Below are 16716 nucleotides of genomic sequence, written 5' to 3'. Positions count from 1 at the left end.
GGCATTCTATCAGTAGACTACAAGTGGGATCCGCATCAACCTTCACTAGGTGCTGATACGAGCACCGGATGGCTAAGATCTCTGGACGCCTGACAAGAAGTAGTCTAGTACAATGTTAGAATATCCTTCAATAAGCGCCAACAGTAGGAACGGAAAAGATGTTAGTTCCAGACTTCGGAAGCAAACCGTAGTGCTAATTCGAGTTGGTGGGGTTAACGGCTCAAAGCCATTGCAACCCCGGCCGGAATATGTCCACATACGTCCCTCTCCAGGGCTATCTATTCACCTTACCGGTTGGGGTAATAGATGCCGACTGAACACCAAAACACCAAGTTTCATTATATACAACTGTCAGCTGTAGACCATACCGCATGCAACCGCCAGCTATAGTTAACATCCACTCGTCGTCACATTGCCCCTTACATCGCATCTTTCTCCTACTCCGTCTAACCATGGCGCGCCTGTATGTACGGCTTTGTCTACCGTAGACATCATTTGCCGGGCCTGCTTTGGATCAGCTCTGGCGTTTTTACTACTGTGGCTAACTGATTATATTACAGAACAACCTACTCTGCGTCTTTTGCCTTTTTTGAAGCCCTTTACGAGGTAAGAGCTGCGTTGGCACTATTCGTAATCTTCCAGGGAGCGAGCATTGGACTGACTGAGTTGCTATCACCTGTAGGCTGGTGTTCGTTATGTCTTTGCCAACCTTGGATCAGACCATCCCGCTATCATGGAGGCGCTTGCAAAGGCGAGAGAGCTAGATGATGTCAAGTTCCCCACGGTCATCACATGTCCCCATGAGGTAGGTCTTGCAATTCCTATGCCGAGAGTTGAAGGCCTGTTCAATTCCTCGTCAGGGAAATAGATTCGTTCTAACCCGTAAGTGCTAGTTCGTGGCTATGTCAATGGCCGATGGATTCGCCCGTGTCACTGGCACCCCCCAATGTGTGCTCGTACACGTCGACGTTGGCACCCAGATGCTAGGATGTGCCATGCACAATGCCTCCTGCTCTCGTACTCCTGTCTTTGTCTTTGCCGGACTCTCCCCATTTACCCTCGAGGGTGAGATGAGGGGTTCGCGCACTGAGCATATTCATTGGCTACAGGATGCACACGACCAGAGAGCTATTGTCGCCCAGTATTGTCGCTACGCTGGCGAGTTCAAGACAGGCAAGAATATTAAGCAGATGACCAACCGGGCTCTCCAGTTCGCCATGAGTGACGTTCCCGGCCCGGTCTATATGCTTGGCGCGCGCGAAGTCATGGAAGAAGACATACCTGCCTACTCTCTGAAGCAGGAAGAATGGCAGCCTGTTCTGCCTGCCGCTCTCCCGCAGCCAGAGCTAGAGATCATCATCAAGACCTTGGCTGAGGCAGAGTCACCATTGATTCTGGTCGGGTACTCTGGTCGCGATACTTCCACAGTACCAGACCTTGTAACGCTCGTTGAAAGCATTCCTGGAGTTCGAGTTCTCGACGCCATGGGCAGTTCACTGTCTTTCCCCTTCGGCCACCGCGCATCGGTAGGTGTCCGCATTGGAGGACATCCGGCTATTGAGAAAGCCGACGTTATCCTAATTCTCGACTGTGATGTGACTTGGATCCCGACCAAATGTAAGCCGCGAGAGGATGCCAAAATCTTCCATATTGATGTGGATCCGTTAAAGTCCAACATGCCCCTGTATTACATTCCTGCTACTAGGAGATATCGTGCTGACGTTGGTGTTGCCCTCAAGCAACTCAATGAATACGTGCGCACGACTGACAAGTACTCCAAATTGACCAGCCAGGAGCCATACATTTCGCGCTGGAACAAGTTAGCTGGAGAGCACAAAGAACTCCTCGACCAGGCCGCACAGGCCGCTGCTCGCCCTGAAGACACGACCTCATCTCCAAGCACGTCATATCTCTGCGCGCAGCTGCGGCGACATTGCCCCAAGGATACCATCTGGTGTCACGAGACTATTACTAACGCGCCTTTCATCCATGAGCAGCTGCAGGTCGATGAGCCTGGCCATATCCTCGGTAACGGTGGAGGTGGTCTCGGCTGGTCTGGCGGTGCCAGTTTAGGCGTCAAACTGGCATCCGACTATCTAGCTGGGGGAGAGGGCAAGGGCAACTTTGTCACTCAGATTGTGGGTGACGGCACATATTTGTTCGGTGTTCCAGGCACAGTATATTGGGTCGCCAGCAGATACAGCATTGCCACTCTTACAATTGTCTTGAGCAATAAAGGTAAGCATAAGATGAAGGAGCAGACTAGAATGTTCTCTAACAATGAGGTTGTTATAGGATGGAACGCCCCTCGCGTTTCGATGGAACTCGTCCACCCGACAGGTTACGGATCCAGGATTAACAATAAGGATCTCAACATCTCATTCGACCCAACACCCGACTTTTCGGGTATTGCGAAAGCGGCGTCGGGTAACAAGGCGTGGGCTGCCGTGGTTGGCTCCGTGGATGATTTAGATAAGTTGTTACCCGAGGCTGTACAGCAGGTCAAGAACGGTATTTCTGCTATTCTGGAGGTTCGCCTTAAAGGATCATGGGACAAGCCATAGACAGTATCGTTGAGTTTATATTCAACCAAATAAGGGCTCGGTTCTTTCTCATTCCTCAAACCCTTCACGACTGTGATGATCTTTATGTCAAGAGATAGGAGGGATAGTCCTTCAATATTAGCCTGAACCTCATCAGTGTGTTTTCTAACTACCTATGGTGCCTTTATCTCCGTATCATGATCCATAAGTCCTACGTGGTAAGTAATAACTTATCTTGGGAAACACAACCGTCACGCTTGGCCCATATCATGCGCCAGGAGCCCGAACCCAATTCATTTCCCTCAACCAGGACATCCAGAGTCGGCTCCCTGATAGTTCAGCGACCACCCGGTGTGATAGTGGACAAGGCTGCTGAGATAGGAAAACGGGCCTCACCAGCTAGATTCCGAACTGCGAGCCACTACTCAAGATGTTCCGGGTAGCCTACGGTAATGCATGCTGTCCGTCCGTTCTTGATTCCGATACGCTAACGTAGAATTAAGCGGACCTCCACCAGGGATCGGAGCTGCGTGTGAGTTCCGCCCATGTTTAGCAATAATCCGTGAACAATCACATGTAAGTGTGACCTTTATCGCCGTTTATACGGTTATACGCCTACTGAGTATGACGGTTCTCCACTTCATATTATTTGAGCGAATTTGTCATTGAAGCGACTCAAAGTGACGGTGATCTTGACAAGTGCTTCAAAAGAGAATTCTTGTCTGCCCTTCAGCACTTATCATGAATCGCATCATTACCTCAGGGCGCTTCATGCGCAGAGCCAGGCCCACCTTGTCGCGAAACTTCTCGACCAGCAGGACCATTCCTCTCATCATCAATGGCAAAGATATCGTAACAGACAAGACCTTCCCAGCCATTAGCCCGCTCAACAACGAGGTAGTCTGGAACTGTTCTGCCGTTTCGCAAAATCACATCGATGAAGCCATCTCTACTGCAAACGCGGCATTTCCTGCCTGGTCCAAGACCAAACCCTCTCACCGACGCGATATTTTCCTATCAGCTGCCAACATCATGGAGAAGCGAAGAGAGGAGCTCCTCCACTATCTATACCAGGAGATGGGAGCAGGCGTTGATTTCCAAAATTTCATTCTCGGCCTCGCCATTGAGGGTTTAAAGGATACTGCCGGTAGAATTGCTGGTGCCGTCACCGGTAGTGTCCCAGAATCCATTCACGAAGGGATGCGTGCCATGATCCTCAAGAGGCCATATGGCGTAAACCTGGGCATTGCGCCATGGTAAGCACACACCTCACCTGTGTTTTGGCATAGGAATTACTTCTAAACTGATTCTGTTCTAGGAACGCACCCTTTCACCTCGGTTTACGCTCGATTACGTTTCCTCTGGCGACTGGTAACACGGCCATCCTCAAGGGAGCAGAACTGACTCCGGCCTGCTACTGGGCCATCGCTGATGTGTTGCGTGAGGCTGGTCTCCCAGATGGCTGCCTCAACCTCGTCTTTCACCGGGCGCAGGAAGCTCCTGGCGTGATTGAGAGCCTTGTTAGTCATCCGGACATGAAAAAGATCAACTTTACTGGAAGTAGCGGTGTTGGTGCTATTATTTCATCCATCGCCGGTAAACACTTGAAGCCAGTGGTTATGGAGCTTGGGGGTAAGGCTAGCTCTATTGTATTCAAGGATGCAGATCTGACCAAGGCTGCCGAAAACTGTGCAAGAGGTGCCTTTTTTAACGTGGGTTCAAATCCTTGATCTTTTCCATATCTCGCCAGGTTGCTAACCGTCATTCAAGGCTGGCCAAGTTTGCATGGCTACCGAGCGCATTTTGGTGCACTCCTCCATCGCCACTGAGTTCCAAAATGTCCTGGCCAAAACAGTCAACACAATGTTTGGGTCTCAGGAGGACACTCCGGTTCTCATCACGTCTGCCGCCGCCAAGAAGAACCGGGCTCTTGTTGAGGATGCTATCTCCAAGGGTGCGAAGCCTCTGGACATGTTCAAGACGGAGCTAGATGCCAATACTGTCGATACCAAGATGCGTCCTGTTGTGCTTACCAATATGTCAACATCGATGGACTTGTATCGCCAGGAGTCGTTCGGACCAAGCGTGTCGTGGTTCACTTTTGACACAGAGGAGGAGGCTATCAAGCTAGCTAATGACACTGACTATGGCCTCTCAGCATCCATCTATACTGAGAACCTGGGAACTGCTTTCCGTGTCGCCGAGGGGCTAGACTCGGGCGCAGTACATATCAATTCTATGACAGTGCATGACGAGTTCGCCTTGCCGCATGGGGGTGTTAAGAAGAGTGGATTCGGTCGTTTTAACGGGTATCAAGGCTTGGATGAGTTTATGTACTGTAAGACGGTAACTTGGATGGAGTAGGAGAGTCAGGCAGAGCGCAGCATGTTTGCTACAGATCCTGAATGCTAGTGCTGCCAAGTACCCAAAGTGCCTGTCTTGCATAGCAATAACCTGAGAGGAGGATAGCAGGCAATGGTAGCTGTGACGACCAGCTAATTGCACCGAAGTGAGTGTGAGAATGATGTTTTAAGAGACTTTGAATTAGCTAAGATAAGGTTGGTCAGGTCGATCTGGACTATAGATTCCCGGACAGTAGCTATAATGGACCTAATAATGTATGTACGTTTTACTTCTGGCAATATTTCATGTTGACTTACCCTGTGGCTTCTGGCCACTAGTACCTGTAATATCAGCAAATACCATTATACAATGTGTTATCTCAAAGAAAACGGTGATTATCTGACTTAATGCTTGAGATAAACAAGGCTTGACCCTGTTGACAGACGTTTGACGCAGAACACCATGAACATTCTTGGGTGATCTGATAAATGTTCATATTTCTTTCACGAAAAACTTCCATGCACAATTCGGGGCACTGATCCGTGAGCCCCGTATTTGGGGAACCGTTATGATTTCTCAAACACATGGAGAACCATAAAAGTGACTGACAGCCAATTCGCTGCTTTACCGTCAACATGTCAAAAGGTCATCTTTCGTCGCTTTTCCCGCGGCCTACGTCTTCAGTCACCCCAATCGACATCCTCTTCTTGCCTCGCCTAGCTCGCGTATAATCAAACGAGTTCCGGAACAGGGGGGCCTTAGCTTCCTCAGGGCCCCATTGATTTCCGACATCGTTCCGGCACTTGACTTGAAATTGATGATATTGTGGATCTTTCTTTCCGTAGCTTGGGACTGCACCCCATCTGTTTCACACCCCCGTAATTCCAAATCTCCTCAATCTGCTATCAAGAGTAAAGAAAGTGCGCAGATGTAACCAGCGTTGGCGTATAGCCCTTCAAGTTTCAACCCTTGGTTGGCATTGGACTGGCAGGAGAAAGAAAAGGAAATCTGTCTCCTAATAAAATGTGAAATTATAGTATATATCCGAAAAGGCATGCGAGTTGGCTCTACTGGGAAGCCACAAAATCAGTTGTACAAAGGCATCGATTTTGAGCCGTTGCGGCTTGGCTACTTTGTTTTCCCTGAGCTTTCTTTATCTTTAGTGGGTAGACATCTTGTTGATCAACTCAATCATTGGTTTCTGATTAGTTATCTGAGTAACGAAGCGTGGGATACCTTATCTCCACCCCTTGTTCCCCTCTTGATTACCCCGGACAAACAGCCAGCCAGCTAGGTCACTAGGTGCAAGAGCCACTTTTTCCCCGCGTTTTAGCGTTTTAGCGTAGGGTACAGCTTTCATTGTTATCAAGTGTTAGGTTTAATGTCATGGATCTACTGTGTTGCCACCGAACTTTGCCAGTTGAGCCAATGGCAAGACATCATCAGAAGTAGCCGAGTAATGTTCGGGACCCCTGTGAAATGTACTCCGTGTGAGGTTTCCTATCTAGGGGTTCACAAGCTGCAGCCAGCTTGACCTTCGTATAAAAATCACTTGCAGTGCAATTGCGTTGTTTGCGCCACTGTTTGCTGTATCCAAATTTGAGCAACCGTGGTGCTTCAACTGCCTGCCCCCCCTACATTATTTTGCTTTGCCTCGTTATCACCATTTGGGACTTTTCTGTGCTCTGCTGCTCGCCGCCCTTGCTGTCAAACCACCATGAGCCAAAATCAGTCAGCCAAGCGGTTGGCGGCTTCAAAGGGGGAAAGTGAAAGCACAGGGAAGAAGCGAGTGCGATATGCTGCGCGAGCGTGCGACGCTTGCCGCAAACGCAAGGGTCGATGCAGCGGAAGATATCCCTGCGAACATTGCGTCGGTCGCAATCAGCAGTGCGTGTATACTCTGCCAACTAACGATTGGCGCGATGCGAATCCAGCCCAGCTGCAGGATGCGCATACAGACCAGATGAGGCGGCAGCTTGAGCCACATCTTTCGCAACAACAACAACTCTACAACGATGCGTAAGAGGCACATCTGAATCAAGATTTGCGTTCGTTTTACTGAAGTTTGCAGCAGAAATCAGACGGCGTCGCTAGGAAGTCTTTTGGTAAATCTCCAGCAACAAGTTGAATCTCTGGCGGCACAAGTGAGGCAAAATAATACCGACAAAAACGTGCCTCCTCAGTCTCTTTACGCAGCCTCAAGCCAGACGCTAGTAGATCCGGATCTTCAAATCTCTCAGTCTCTAATAACACCTTCAGTTGTCGGGGCTAAGGGCGCTCGCCCGCACAGCAAGTTCTACGGGCCAACAAGCCCGGATTACAGCTTTAATCTCGCTCAAAGCAAGTTGCTGAACCATGCCAATTCTAAGGCGGATAAGCCACTTCCCGTTAGCATCGAAGAGAACCAATCTGATGATGAAGACGTGGAAATCGATCAGTTTGGGAACCTCAACCGCCCTACTCAGCAGCAAATATCATCGTTGCCGCGGCAGCAGAGGTTATTGCTCTTTAGGAACATCCTCAGCTCCAGGGAAGTCAACTCTCTTCTTGTCGTTTTTCAAGAAACGATATGCGAGTACCACCCCATCGTCGATGCCCCGTCGCTCGTTAAAACGGTCGAATACTGGTATTCAAAACAGACTTCTCCGAGTAACTGCACTCTGTCGGCTGTGGATGAAGAGGATCTCATCGTCGCCAATCTTGCCATTGCCGTGGCTCTTTGCGTAGAGTCCACGCTTCCTGGCTCCGAGTCATTACAGGCTGCTGAGTCTCTTTACCTGAGTTGCAGGGAACTGATTAATGCCAAGGTGGTCTCACCAATGCCCACCATCAAGCATATTGTAATCGTCCTTCTAGTAGGACTTCTTCACTACTACAAGAATATGCCCCGGTATGCCTGGCGCATGTGTGGACTTGCTGGTCGAACTTTTATGGAGTCTGGCTTGCACAACACCGACGTGTTACGACATGTTGTGAAAACGGAGGCCGACCTAGAAGAACATGCCGTCATCGTCAGCACCATTTTAGTTCTTGACCGGCAATGGAGCGCATCGACAGGATTGCCAACGAATTTCAGCAACTGGGAATTTGACCTTGAGTTGCGGCAAAGGGTAAATGAGCATTCCTCTTAAGATCTCTGAACTAACCAATGTGGCCTGTAGCTCAAAAACCCGTACCTTAAGGCCATGACAGCCTTCACCGCCATCAGTGACAAATTCAGCGAGCCCATTCTGCGAGGCGCCAAGGGAACGTCTTGTGAAGACAATGATGACTTTGAATTTATGAACTTCCAAATCGAGCAATGGCGAAAGAAGTCGGTGGGCAAGTTTGACTTCGGCCCGCTGCAAAATATGGAACATGCGAACGCGACGCTTCCTCCAGCTTGGGCCATACTACTACACCTCCGTGCCCAAGCCGTTCGCGGAATCCTCCTTCGACCCTTTTTCTTTCCAAACGTGCCAAGCGCAGTCAGCCAGCGTAGCATTGAACCTGGTATCGAGTTGGTGAACTGCATCGTTGACACGTTGACGCGCCTTAACCGGTACACTGATGTCTATCAGAAACAACATCCGCCGTTTCAACACATACTAGCTGCTGGTTGTGCCTTATTGTTCCTCATGCTGGCATATGTTGAGGGGAATCGTGACATCGTCAACGATGCTCTACCAAGCAACTTTTTTGACCAGGCAAAGAGGAACTTTGAGAACGCGTACTTACTGTCAAATACATACAGCAAATCTTCGCGAGCCGCAAGGAGGTTGCAAAGACGCCTCGTGGGCATGAGGGATTTACTGGTCCAAATGGGTGTTCTCCGTCCTGATGAGTATTCCACGCAAGGTCAAAATCAGCAGGGCACAGGCACAGGCACAGCCACGAGCATGACAACTAAGAACATGCAGCAAAATGGCAATGCATCGCTAAACGTCCCCGCCTCACAAGAGATGCAGTCAATGAGGATTCTGAGGGGAACCGACGAACTTCTCGACCCCGAATTCTTGGACTTCGAGAACGAATTACCATTCACTATCAATTCGCCAGCTTCCTCTGACTCGATGCCCTGGTTTGGATCTGGTCAGTTACCAACTTCGTCCCTGGACAAATGGCCTACTCTTAGTCCCGGTTCACTTTTGTGGCAATCTTGAACAAGTGTATTGTCGATGGAATTAAGCATGAGATACTCTTATACCTTGCGCTGAGCTTACTACTGACTTGTTTTGCTTGAATCCGTCCCATCTCTCAAATCCATCCGTGTGAATCCCCATCAAGTCTAACATGCGGCCCACGCTCTGCTTGACCACATCCTCTAGACTGCTGGGGTTGGTGTAGAACGCAGGCACAGGTGGAAATATAATAGCCCCAGCTCGCCGTAAGAACAGCATGTTATCCAAATGGATATCACTCAACGGGGTCTCTCGCACGGCCATAAGTAACCGCCGGTTCTCCTTCAAGGTCACATCTGCCGCCCGCGAGATCAGGTCGTCACAATAGCCGCTTCTGACAGCTGCTAATGTCTTCATACTGCAGGGTACAATGACCATGCCGTCGTGCTGGAATGAACCTGACGCGATGGGGGCTGAAACGTCTCTTGCGGTATAATTCGCATGTGCTAGCGAGCGGATCTGTTCTTCAGTCATTGTCGTCTCGTACTTGAGGGTGGCTAACGCCCATTTACTAATGACAACGTGTGCTTCTATCCCAAGTTCACGTAGAAGCCTCAGCAAAGCGATGGCGTATGGTGCTCCTGTGGCCCCGGTGATCCCCACAACAATGCGACGTGGGCGAGATGGCATTTGGTGAATAGAAGATGAGGTGAAAGTCGGTGATGGGTTCAAAAATTTGCTTGGAACAGAGAAACACCGCCCAGATGTGTGCTTTAGGAAAGGAAAAAGATGATTCTGACGTTGTTGACATTGTAGCCCACTAGCAGACAATAGCTTTGAAGGTGAATGGATGCGTCGGAGCTGAGTAGGTTTCCTCATATTCATATGCGAGTTGGGTTGATACTAGGTGTAGAGGTGACGGTGATTCTATCAAAGGTAGTGTTATCAAGATTGGCGGATTTCAGGGATAGCCAGGAGATGTTTACATGTATGTATGGCATGACAACCAAGAACCTGGACTAATGGTGTCTTGTTTCCGCACGCTCTCGCCCCATACGGCGACGCAAAGACATCATGAACTGAGGAGAAGGAGGGAGAATTGGTGAAGAGTCCATGGACCCTGTCCTGATGCTTTGGGTCGGCTGCTGGTGTTCTCAATTCCTGAGACATGGGCTCGCTAGCGTGCGTGTCTCTTCGGAGGATTCCGTAGCGCCCCGAAATTCGTTCCTAAGTTAGCGTCGGAGACTTTGGTGTAAACATAGGCTGTAACAGGACGACTTAGGGCGGGTGCTTGGGATGACGGCGATATTATTCACATGGATATTAATGTTGACAATTGGAGGGCGACTGGAAGCGGCTGGTTGTCAGTCTTCCGAGCAATTGAGTATCCAACATCAAGCCGTCCTTCTGAGCGCAATGCTACAAGCACCAAGTAAGCTGCGGCTGCTGTCCCCAAGAGGTCTAACCAGCAGTCTAATGGGGCGAGGAGGTGTCTCTGGCGCCCTGCTATCGGACAGAAACTACAGCACTTCTCGATCTGCCGACGGCCCGGACCCCCAAGAGGCGCAACTGGACTACCGCAAATTTCTAGACATGCTACGCCATGACAATGATTTAGTCGAAATCAACACCGAGGTCGATCCTCATTTGGAACTTGGCGCAATTATTCGGCGTGTCAGCGAGGTCAATGACAAAGCCCCTCTCTTCAACAACCTAAAGGGTGCTCGGGACGGTCTATGGCGCGTCGCCGGAAACGCTGCCAGTCTTCGACCGAACGAGAAGGACAGATATGGTCGAATAGCTAGGAGTCTTGGCTTGGAGCCTACCGCCAGTTGGAAGGAGATATGCCACAGATGGCAATCCGGCAAAAGGGCCAAAGTCCTGCCACCTAATGTGCTCCCAACAGGCCCATGCAAGGACAATAAGATTATCGGAAACAAGGTTGATCTCACTACTCTTCCGGTGCCTTTCCTTCACACCGGCGATGGAGGCAAGTACATCCAGACGTACGGTGTACATGTCCTTCAAATGCCTGACGGCTCTTGGACGAACTGGTCTATCTTCCGCGGCATGGTCTATGATAAGAATCGTATAGTCTGTCTTGTCGGTGGTGGCCAACACAATTCCATGATCCGTAATGCCTGGTTGGCTGCGGGCAAAAAAGAAGTTCCCTGGGCCTTGGCCTTTGGTATTCCTCCAGCTGCATCCTTGGCAGCTGCCATGCCAGTACCAGAGGGCGTTTCTGAAGCTGAATATGTTGGTGCATTAGTCGGCAAGCCGCTTGATCTTGTCAAATGCGAGCTCAACAATCTCCTTGTCCCTGCCAACTCGGAGATAGTTTTCGAGGGTACACTTTCACTGACTGATAAGGCTTATGAAGGTCCCTTTGAGGATTATCTCGGGGTGATTTTTGAGGGCGATCAACGCATGCAGCCTCTCTTCACTGTTGACGCCATTACATATCGCAACGATGCTATCATGCCTGTGTCTGTGCCGGGCCGTATCACAGATGAATCGGTGAGACCCCCCCGACCACTGCCCCTCAGCCAACATTCTATATAATTATTCTAACCTGCGGCAACCTGCAGCACACAACAGCAGCACTTGCATCTGCCGAGCTTCTCGAGCTGCTACAACGCGAAGGACTTCCGATCAAAGAGGCTAACTGTCCCCTCGAGACATATGCCACATGGTGTGCCCTGCAGGTCGACACAAAGAAACTGGGAGACATGAAAACTAGTTCGGCCGAGCTTTGTAAAAAGATAGGTGACCTTGCCTTCAAAGACAAGAGTTGTATGCTTGTCAACCGTATCATCTTGATTGGCGACGACATCGACGTCTTCAACTGGAATGATGTCATGTGGGCTATAGTCACTCGATGTCGCCCTGGGAAGGACGAGACTCTATTCGAGGAAGTTAGAGGTCATCCCATTACGCCTTACATGTCCCACGGGCCACACGGCAATCCGACTCAGGGTGGTAAGATTGTTTCAGACTGTTTGATGCCGATTGAGTATCATGGAAAGAAGAATTTCAGGGAATGTAGCTTCAATAAGTCGTACCCGGATCACATAAAGGACAAGATTCAGGCAGGATGGAAGGGTATGGGCTTTTCTGTGCTATCATGAGACAAAGGTCTAGATAGGGTAGCTTGGAAATGTGCAGATATATCTGCAGTCTTGTGCTACAATCTTAATCAGATTAGATAGTAGCTTATGTGGCAGAGATAATGAAACTATTTACAAGATCTATTTCAACTCAATTGTGACTGCGAGGACACGACGGAATCTGTACTACCGCGGGTTTAATATGGTTATTGAAACATTCGTAGTTCGCTGATAGTGATGCGAAATGCGTCAATGGAGGCGAGCAGTACAGAAACGGTGTATCACATGGCCCCTATATGTAACTTGCGCCCGTGAACACGTTGTCAATTTCGGTGGAGGATGCATGCATAGTTTAGATACATAGGATATCCTCACATTGTTGCGTTTAGGGATTCACAATGATATCCAAAATACATAGTCAAGTAGGTCCAGGCTAATTCAGCATCTGAAATGTGCGGAAAAACAAGAAAGATCACACCCTTATTGTAACAGGCTATACTAACCCACTCCCCTACAGCCTTGACTTGTTTTGTAGCTTGTTGATCTTCTCCGATGTCTTGACGAAGGCCTTGTAGGTAGGGAACAGCTCCTTGGGGTCGTATTTCTCACGAATACCAAGGAACTTGGCCAGGGCAGTATCGCTCATAACCTTGGACTATAAGAAGAAGAAAACAACACGTCAGTACATGATCGGACCGTGGGTATTGGCACTGCTCACATTGGCATCTTCACAGTTGATATCTATGTCGGTGATGTACTGGCCCACAGCAACAGGGAACGCTTGTCTGTAATAGTCACGCATGGGCTGCATGATGGCGGGCTCAAGCTTGGGGTCGGTCCAGCCAGTGAGTGTTGAGATATACAGATCTTGAGGCAGACTCAAACAGGCGTCATCCTCATCTGGTTTAATGTCGCAGTGACAGATGAAGACAGAAGAGACGCGGGTCGGCAGTTGTAGCATGGCAGGTCGGATCCCCTCAAGGAGCTGCGTTTGGACAAGGATGGTTAGTGTTCTGCACTACCTTTACTTCTAGGGATACACATACTCGAGCGAGAGGGATATCTGGGTCGTTCATAATACTGTTGATAGACCACCGCTCTTGGCCAGCGTTGCCTAGGAAAGTACGCTTGCGGGCAAAGACTTCCTCAAATGTTCGAACCTGGACAGGTTTTGACTCGATGAGAAAGTCAGCAACTTCAGGTGTGATCCTATCGTATGCGCCGAGTAGAGTGCGGGCTTCTCTTTGTGTATCGGTATAGCAAAGATTATTCAGAGTAAGAACAAGTGTCGCATTGGGAGGAACGTCATCTGTGGTATAGGCCGGGTCGTACTTCTCACGGTAGTCGATGGTCAAGTTCAGATCAGTACCATACTTGGGAGTATCTCGGCCACGCTCAATAGCCCAACTCATCAGGGCCATATAGTTCTCATCATTAATCACGAACTTGAGGGTCTTCTCCCACATGGTAGATCTCTCAATTGTGCGGCCCCAGAAGCGTGTGACTACAGCGAAGAAGCCCATACCACTACCACGAGCTGCCCAGAAGAGATCCTGGTTCTCGGTACGGCTAGCGATAAGTGTGCGGCCATCGGGAACAACCATCTCGATCTTGGTGATCCACGTTTGGTTCGTCGCGCCCCAGCCTCGAACAAACCAGCCCTGGCCACCAGCTAGCATGAAGCCTGCTGATCCAACAGTAGGAGCGTGGCCATGAGGGAAGAAACGGTTGACTTCCTTCAGCTTTGCAGCCAGTTCCTCGACACGGGAGGAGGGACCGAAGCAGATCTCCTTTGTAATGGGGTCATAATCGATGCGGCGGTTCAGGTTGACCGCGTCGATGAGAATCCCACCTTGAAAGAGGGCAGGAAAATGGAAGATATGACCAGAAGATCGAACACCAACAGGTACACCAAGCTCAGTTGCGCGTGCGAGGGCCCTGGCTACTTCGGCAGGTGTCTCGGGAATGTGAATCTCAGCAGGAAAGCGGTCAATCTTGTGGGCAGTGGGATTCATTCGTCGGCATTTCTCGTAATCCGGGTCCCCCTGAATCAGGACCTTCTTGGAGTACTTGGGTGTAGTGGTATAGTGGCGGTCGTCTGACATGGTGTTGGATTTGTGTGATGGTAAGATTGAATGAATCGTGACTGAGGCCGTTTACAAGGATTATAATGCTGCAGAGGGCTATTTGACATTCGAGCCAGCGACAGCAACATTTGTATTCAACTGTCTTGACTATTTCCACACGTCTTTCTCCGCAAACCGTAAACCGCGAACCCCGCGTGATCTCCTTGATGGGTTACAGGATATTCCACTTCGGAAGCTAGGTTGGGGTTTTCATGGCCAGTTAGAAGCCATCGGAACGTTCCTAAGGCATGTTTCCCTCCACCACCTGGATCAATTCCACCAGTATCCATTTGGGAGGACTGCATCGGAGGAATACTCGTCAAGCACTACGCTACGGACTGAGATACCGACCCCACGCTACAGGAGTGCGCCGTGCAAGAGCCGAGTTTTAAGGGCAGTAAACCATCCAAAATCACCCAGTCTGGAATAACGGAATCAGATTTGGGTGAGCCAATGGAATAATCGCTATTACGTACAAGCCATATTCTGTGAATTCACACACTGACTCTCACTTCCCCCATCGTGATCAGCAATTAGGAAGACCAGACCAAAAGCCTCCTCTCAGACACCAATCCGCCAAGTTCCAGACGCAATCTAAAGCCAACACAATTCTAATGGCTAAGAAAGTGAGAGTGGCAGAAATACGCCAACATGGGATACAAGAGGATATATGGATTGTTGTCAATGGCGAGGTATTCGATATGACCGAGTTTGCGCCTGAGCACCCTGGTGGGGAAGAAAGTAAGTGAAGCCTACTGCCACATGCTCTTTGTCACAACAAGCAACAATCATGGAATTGCTAACTTTCTGAGCTCAATAGTCATCTATCAATACGCTGGCCGAGATGCCTCCATGTCGTACAACGAGATACACTCCCCATCGTTGATTAAGAAATCTTTGCCTGCAAGCTGCCATGTAGGCATACTAGACACGACCACAATCGATCCGGCGTGGAAAGGCCAGGAGAAGGACACAAATTCCAAACTTGACGCTACTATCGATACCGTATCCGAGCCCAAGTCCAAGCCCGATCTGAGTGAAATCATCAACGTGAACGATTTCGAGCGAGTAGCGGAAAACTTTCTCGCCACTAAGCCATGGGCAGTCATTCATACTGGCTCCAATGACAACATTACACGCGATGCAAATAATACGTTTCTCAATCGAATTTGGCTTAGACCAGAGGTAATGAGAAAAGTTGGACACATTAAAACTCGTCAGAGATTATTCGGATGTGACCTTTCAGTTCCCATCTACATCGCGCCCACAGGAGGGACGAAACTTGGGGGCGCTGAAGGTGAGATTACACTGGCGCGTGCTGCGGCAAAAACAGGCATAGTCCAATGTTTTGCCACCCCGTCGTCATATCCTCATCTGGAGATCTTGGAAGCTACGGAGAAGCAAGCCTTCTTCCAGCTGTATGTGAACAAAGAACGATCAAAATCTGAGGCCGCCATTCGGGAAGCTGTTGCTACCGGTAAGATCAAGGCTCTCTTTGTAACAGTGGACGTTCCGGTCATATCGAAGCGGGAAGAGGACGAGCGAGCCGCTTCCAATTCGGGGTCCGGACAGACGAGAGACAAGAAAGGGGCAGGGTTTGCGCGGCTTGCTTCGTCTTTCATTGACCCAAACGTCTGTTGGGATGACATCAAGTGGCTACGTAGCATTCTTGGCCATATACCGATCGTCGTCAAAGGTATACAGCGAGCCTCTGATGCACAAATGGCCCTAGCTATAGGCTGTGACGGCATCGTCATCAGTAATCATGGCGGACGAGCTGCCGATGGTGCAGCCCCTGCTATTTTAACGCTCTTGGAAGTGAACAGGGTCTGTCCAGAAGTGTTTAAACGGATGAAGGTCTTGATTGACGGAGGCTTTAGACGGGGATCCGACGTTATCAAAGCCATATGTCTTGGCGCTTCAGCTGTGGGCTTTGGCCGCCCGTTTCTATATGCTCTTGGTTATGGCCAAGAAGGAGTTGAGCATGCAATCAACAGTAAGTTCCTCTACCTTGACTAATTTGACTAACAAAGCTCACTCGGGTTTCAGTCATTAAAGACGAGATAGAGACCGCTATGAGGCTTTGTGGAATGACGGACTTGATGCGGGACGCTCACCCTGGTTATGTGAACACGAGAGACCTGGATCATTTAGTTCCCGGGCCAAATGATAATCTTCCAAGCAGACGCCTCCTTCCAGAGAGCAAATTGTAGTCAGTTGCCAGACTAGGGTTAGATAGTCCAACAAGTCCTTAGTATTTCGCCTCGTGTATAGTGTTCCCAAAATCCTGGTTAATGTAGCGCCGCTTAACCGAGCCTGATATTACCCATAAGTCTACAGGGTCGGGTAAGCGCAGATCGCGGACTGAGCGTTCCGCTTGCCAGCGTAGAGTCCGTTGACTAGATCCCAACGTCAAGTCGGAAATGCGGGGTGTTCACGGAGATGCGGGATGGTCCTGGTCGTTGGTCTACGCCACATAATTGAATGAGTTTGATTG

The 16716-nt window shown here is 49.6% G+C and overlaps 7 protein-coding genes across 7 annotated transcripts; 5 read left to right on the top strand and 2 right to left on the bottom strand.

The window, feature by feature from the left end:
- Positions 1-733: 733 nt before the first annotated feature.
- BKA55DRAFT_500990 (thiamine pyrophosphate enzyme) lies at positions 734-2564 on the top strand (the record flags this gene model as incomplete). The annotated part of the gene is made up of 3 exons (XM_046186787.1): positions 734-805; positions 894-2238; positions 2296-2564. 3 exons carry the CDS (start codon positions 734-736, stop codon positions 2562-2564), a joined length of 1686 nt encoding a protein of 561 aa, XP_046055693.1.
- A 645-nt stretch (positions 2565-3209) lies between these two features.
- BKA55DRAFT_671649 (putative aldehyde dehydrogenase) lies at positions 3210-5371 on the top strand (the record flags this gene model as incomplete). The annotated part of the gene is made up of 5 exons (XM_046197973.1): positions 3210-3799; positions 3862-4255; positions 4314-4881; positions 5097-5161; positions 5330-5371. Exons 1-5 carry the CDS (start codon positions 3285-3287, stop codon positions 5369-5371), a joined length of 1584 nt encoding a protein of 527 aa, XP_046055692.1. The 5' UTR covers positions 3210-3284.
- A 1232-nt stretch (positions 5372-6603) lies between these two features.
- On the top strand, positions 6604-9028 carry BKA55DRAFT_685153 (uncharacterized protein; the record flags this gene model as incomplete). The annotated part of the gene is made up of 3 exons (XM_046198750.1): positions 6604-6905; positions 6961-7996; positions 8048-9028. 3 exons carry the CDS (start codon positions 6604-6606, stop codon positions 9026-9028), a joined length of 2319 nt encoding a protein of 772 aa, XP_046055691.1.
- BKA55DRAFT_590179 (flavoprotein) lies at positions 8997-9676 on the bottom strand (the record flags this gene model as incomplete). The annotated part of the gene is made up of 2 exons (XM_046195053.1): positions 8997-9023; positions 9089-9676. The coding sequence occupies 2 exons, from the start codon at positions 9674-9676 to the stop codon at positions 8997-8999; spliced, it is 615 nt and encodes a 204-aa protein (XP_046055690.1).
- Positions 9677-10462: 786 nt separating this feature from the next.
- On the top strand, positions 10463-12114 carry BKA55DRAFT_500293 (UbiD decarboxylyase family; the record flags this gene model as incomplete). Its single annotated transcript, XM_046186742.1, has 2 exons — positions 10463-11503; positions 11575-12114. 2 exons carry the CDS (start codon positions 10463-10465, stop codon positions 12112-12114), a joined length of 1581 nt encoding a protein of 526 aa, XP_046055689.1.
- A 490-nt stretch (positions 12115-12604) lies between these two features.
- BKA55DRAFT_590177 (oxidoreductase, FAD-binding protein) lies at positions 12605-14198 on the bottom strand (the record flags this gene model as incomplete). Its single annotated transcript, XM_046195052.1, has 3 exons — positions 12605-12748; positions 12812-13078; positions 13140-14198. 3 exons carry the CDS (start codon positions 14196-14198, stop codon positions 12605-12607), a joined length of 1470 nt encoding a protein of 489 aa, XP_046055688.1.
- A 635-nt stretch (positions 14199-14833) lies between these two features.
- Positions 14834-16432, top strand: BKA55DRAFT_501148 (FMN-dependent dehydrogenase-domain-containing protein; the record flags this gene model as incomplete). The annotated part of the gene is made up of 3 exons (XM_046186801.1): positions 14834-14960; positions 15040-16215; positions 16269-16432. 3 exons carry the CDS (start codon positions 14834-14836, stop codon positions 16430-16432), a joined length of 1467 nt encoding a protein of 488 aa, XP_046055687.1.
- Between the last annotated feature and the right edge of the window lie 284 nt (positions 16433-16716).

The sequence above is a fragment of the Fusarium redolens genome (assembly GCF_020744475.1).
Source record: "Fusarium redolens strain MPI-CAGE-AT-0023 chromosome Unknown BKA55scaffold_2, whole genome shotgun sequence".
Classification (NCBI taxonomy): domain Eukaryota; kingdom Fungi; phylum Ascomycota; class Sordariomycetes; order Hypocreales; family Nectriaceae; genus Fusarium; species Fusarium redolens.
Note: the sequence above shows the minus strand (reverse complement) of the source record. Positions and strands in the feature narration are given on the sequence as shown.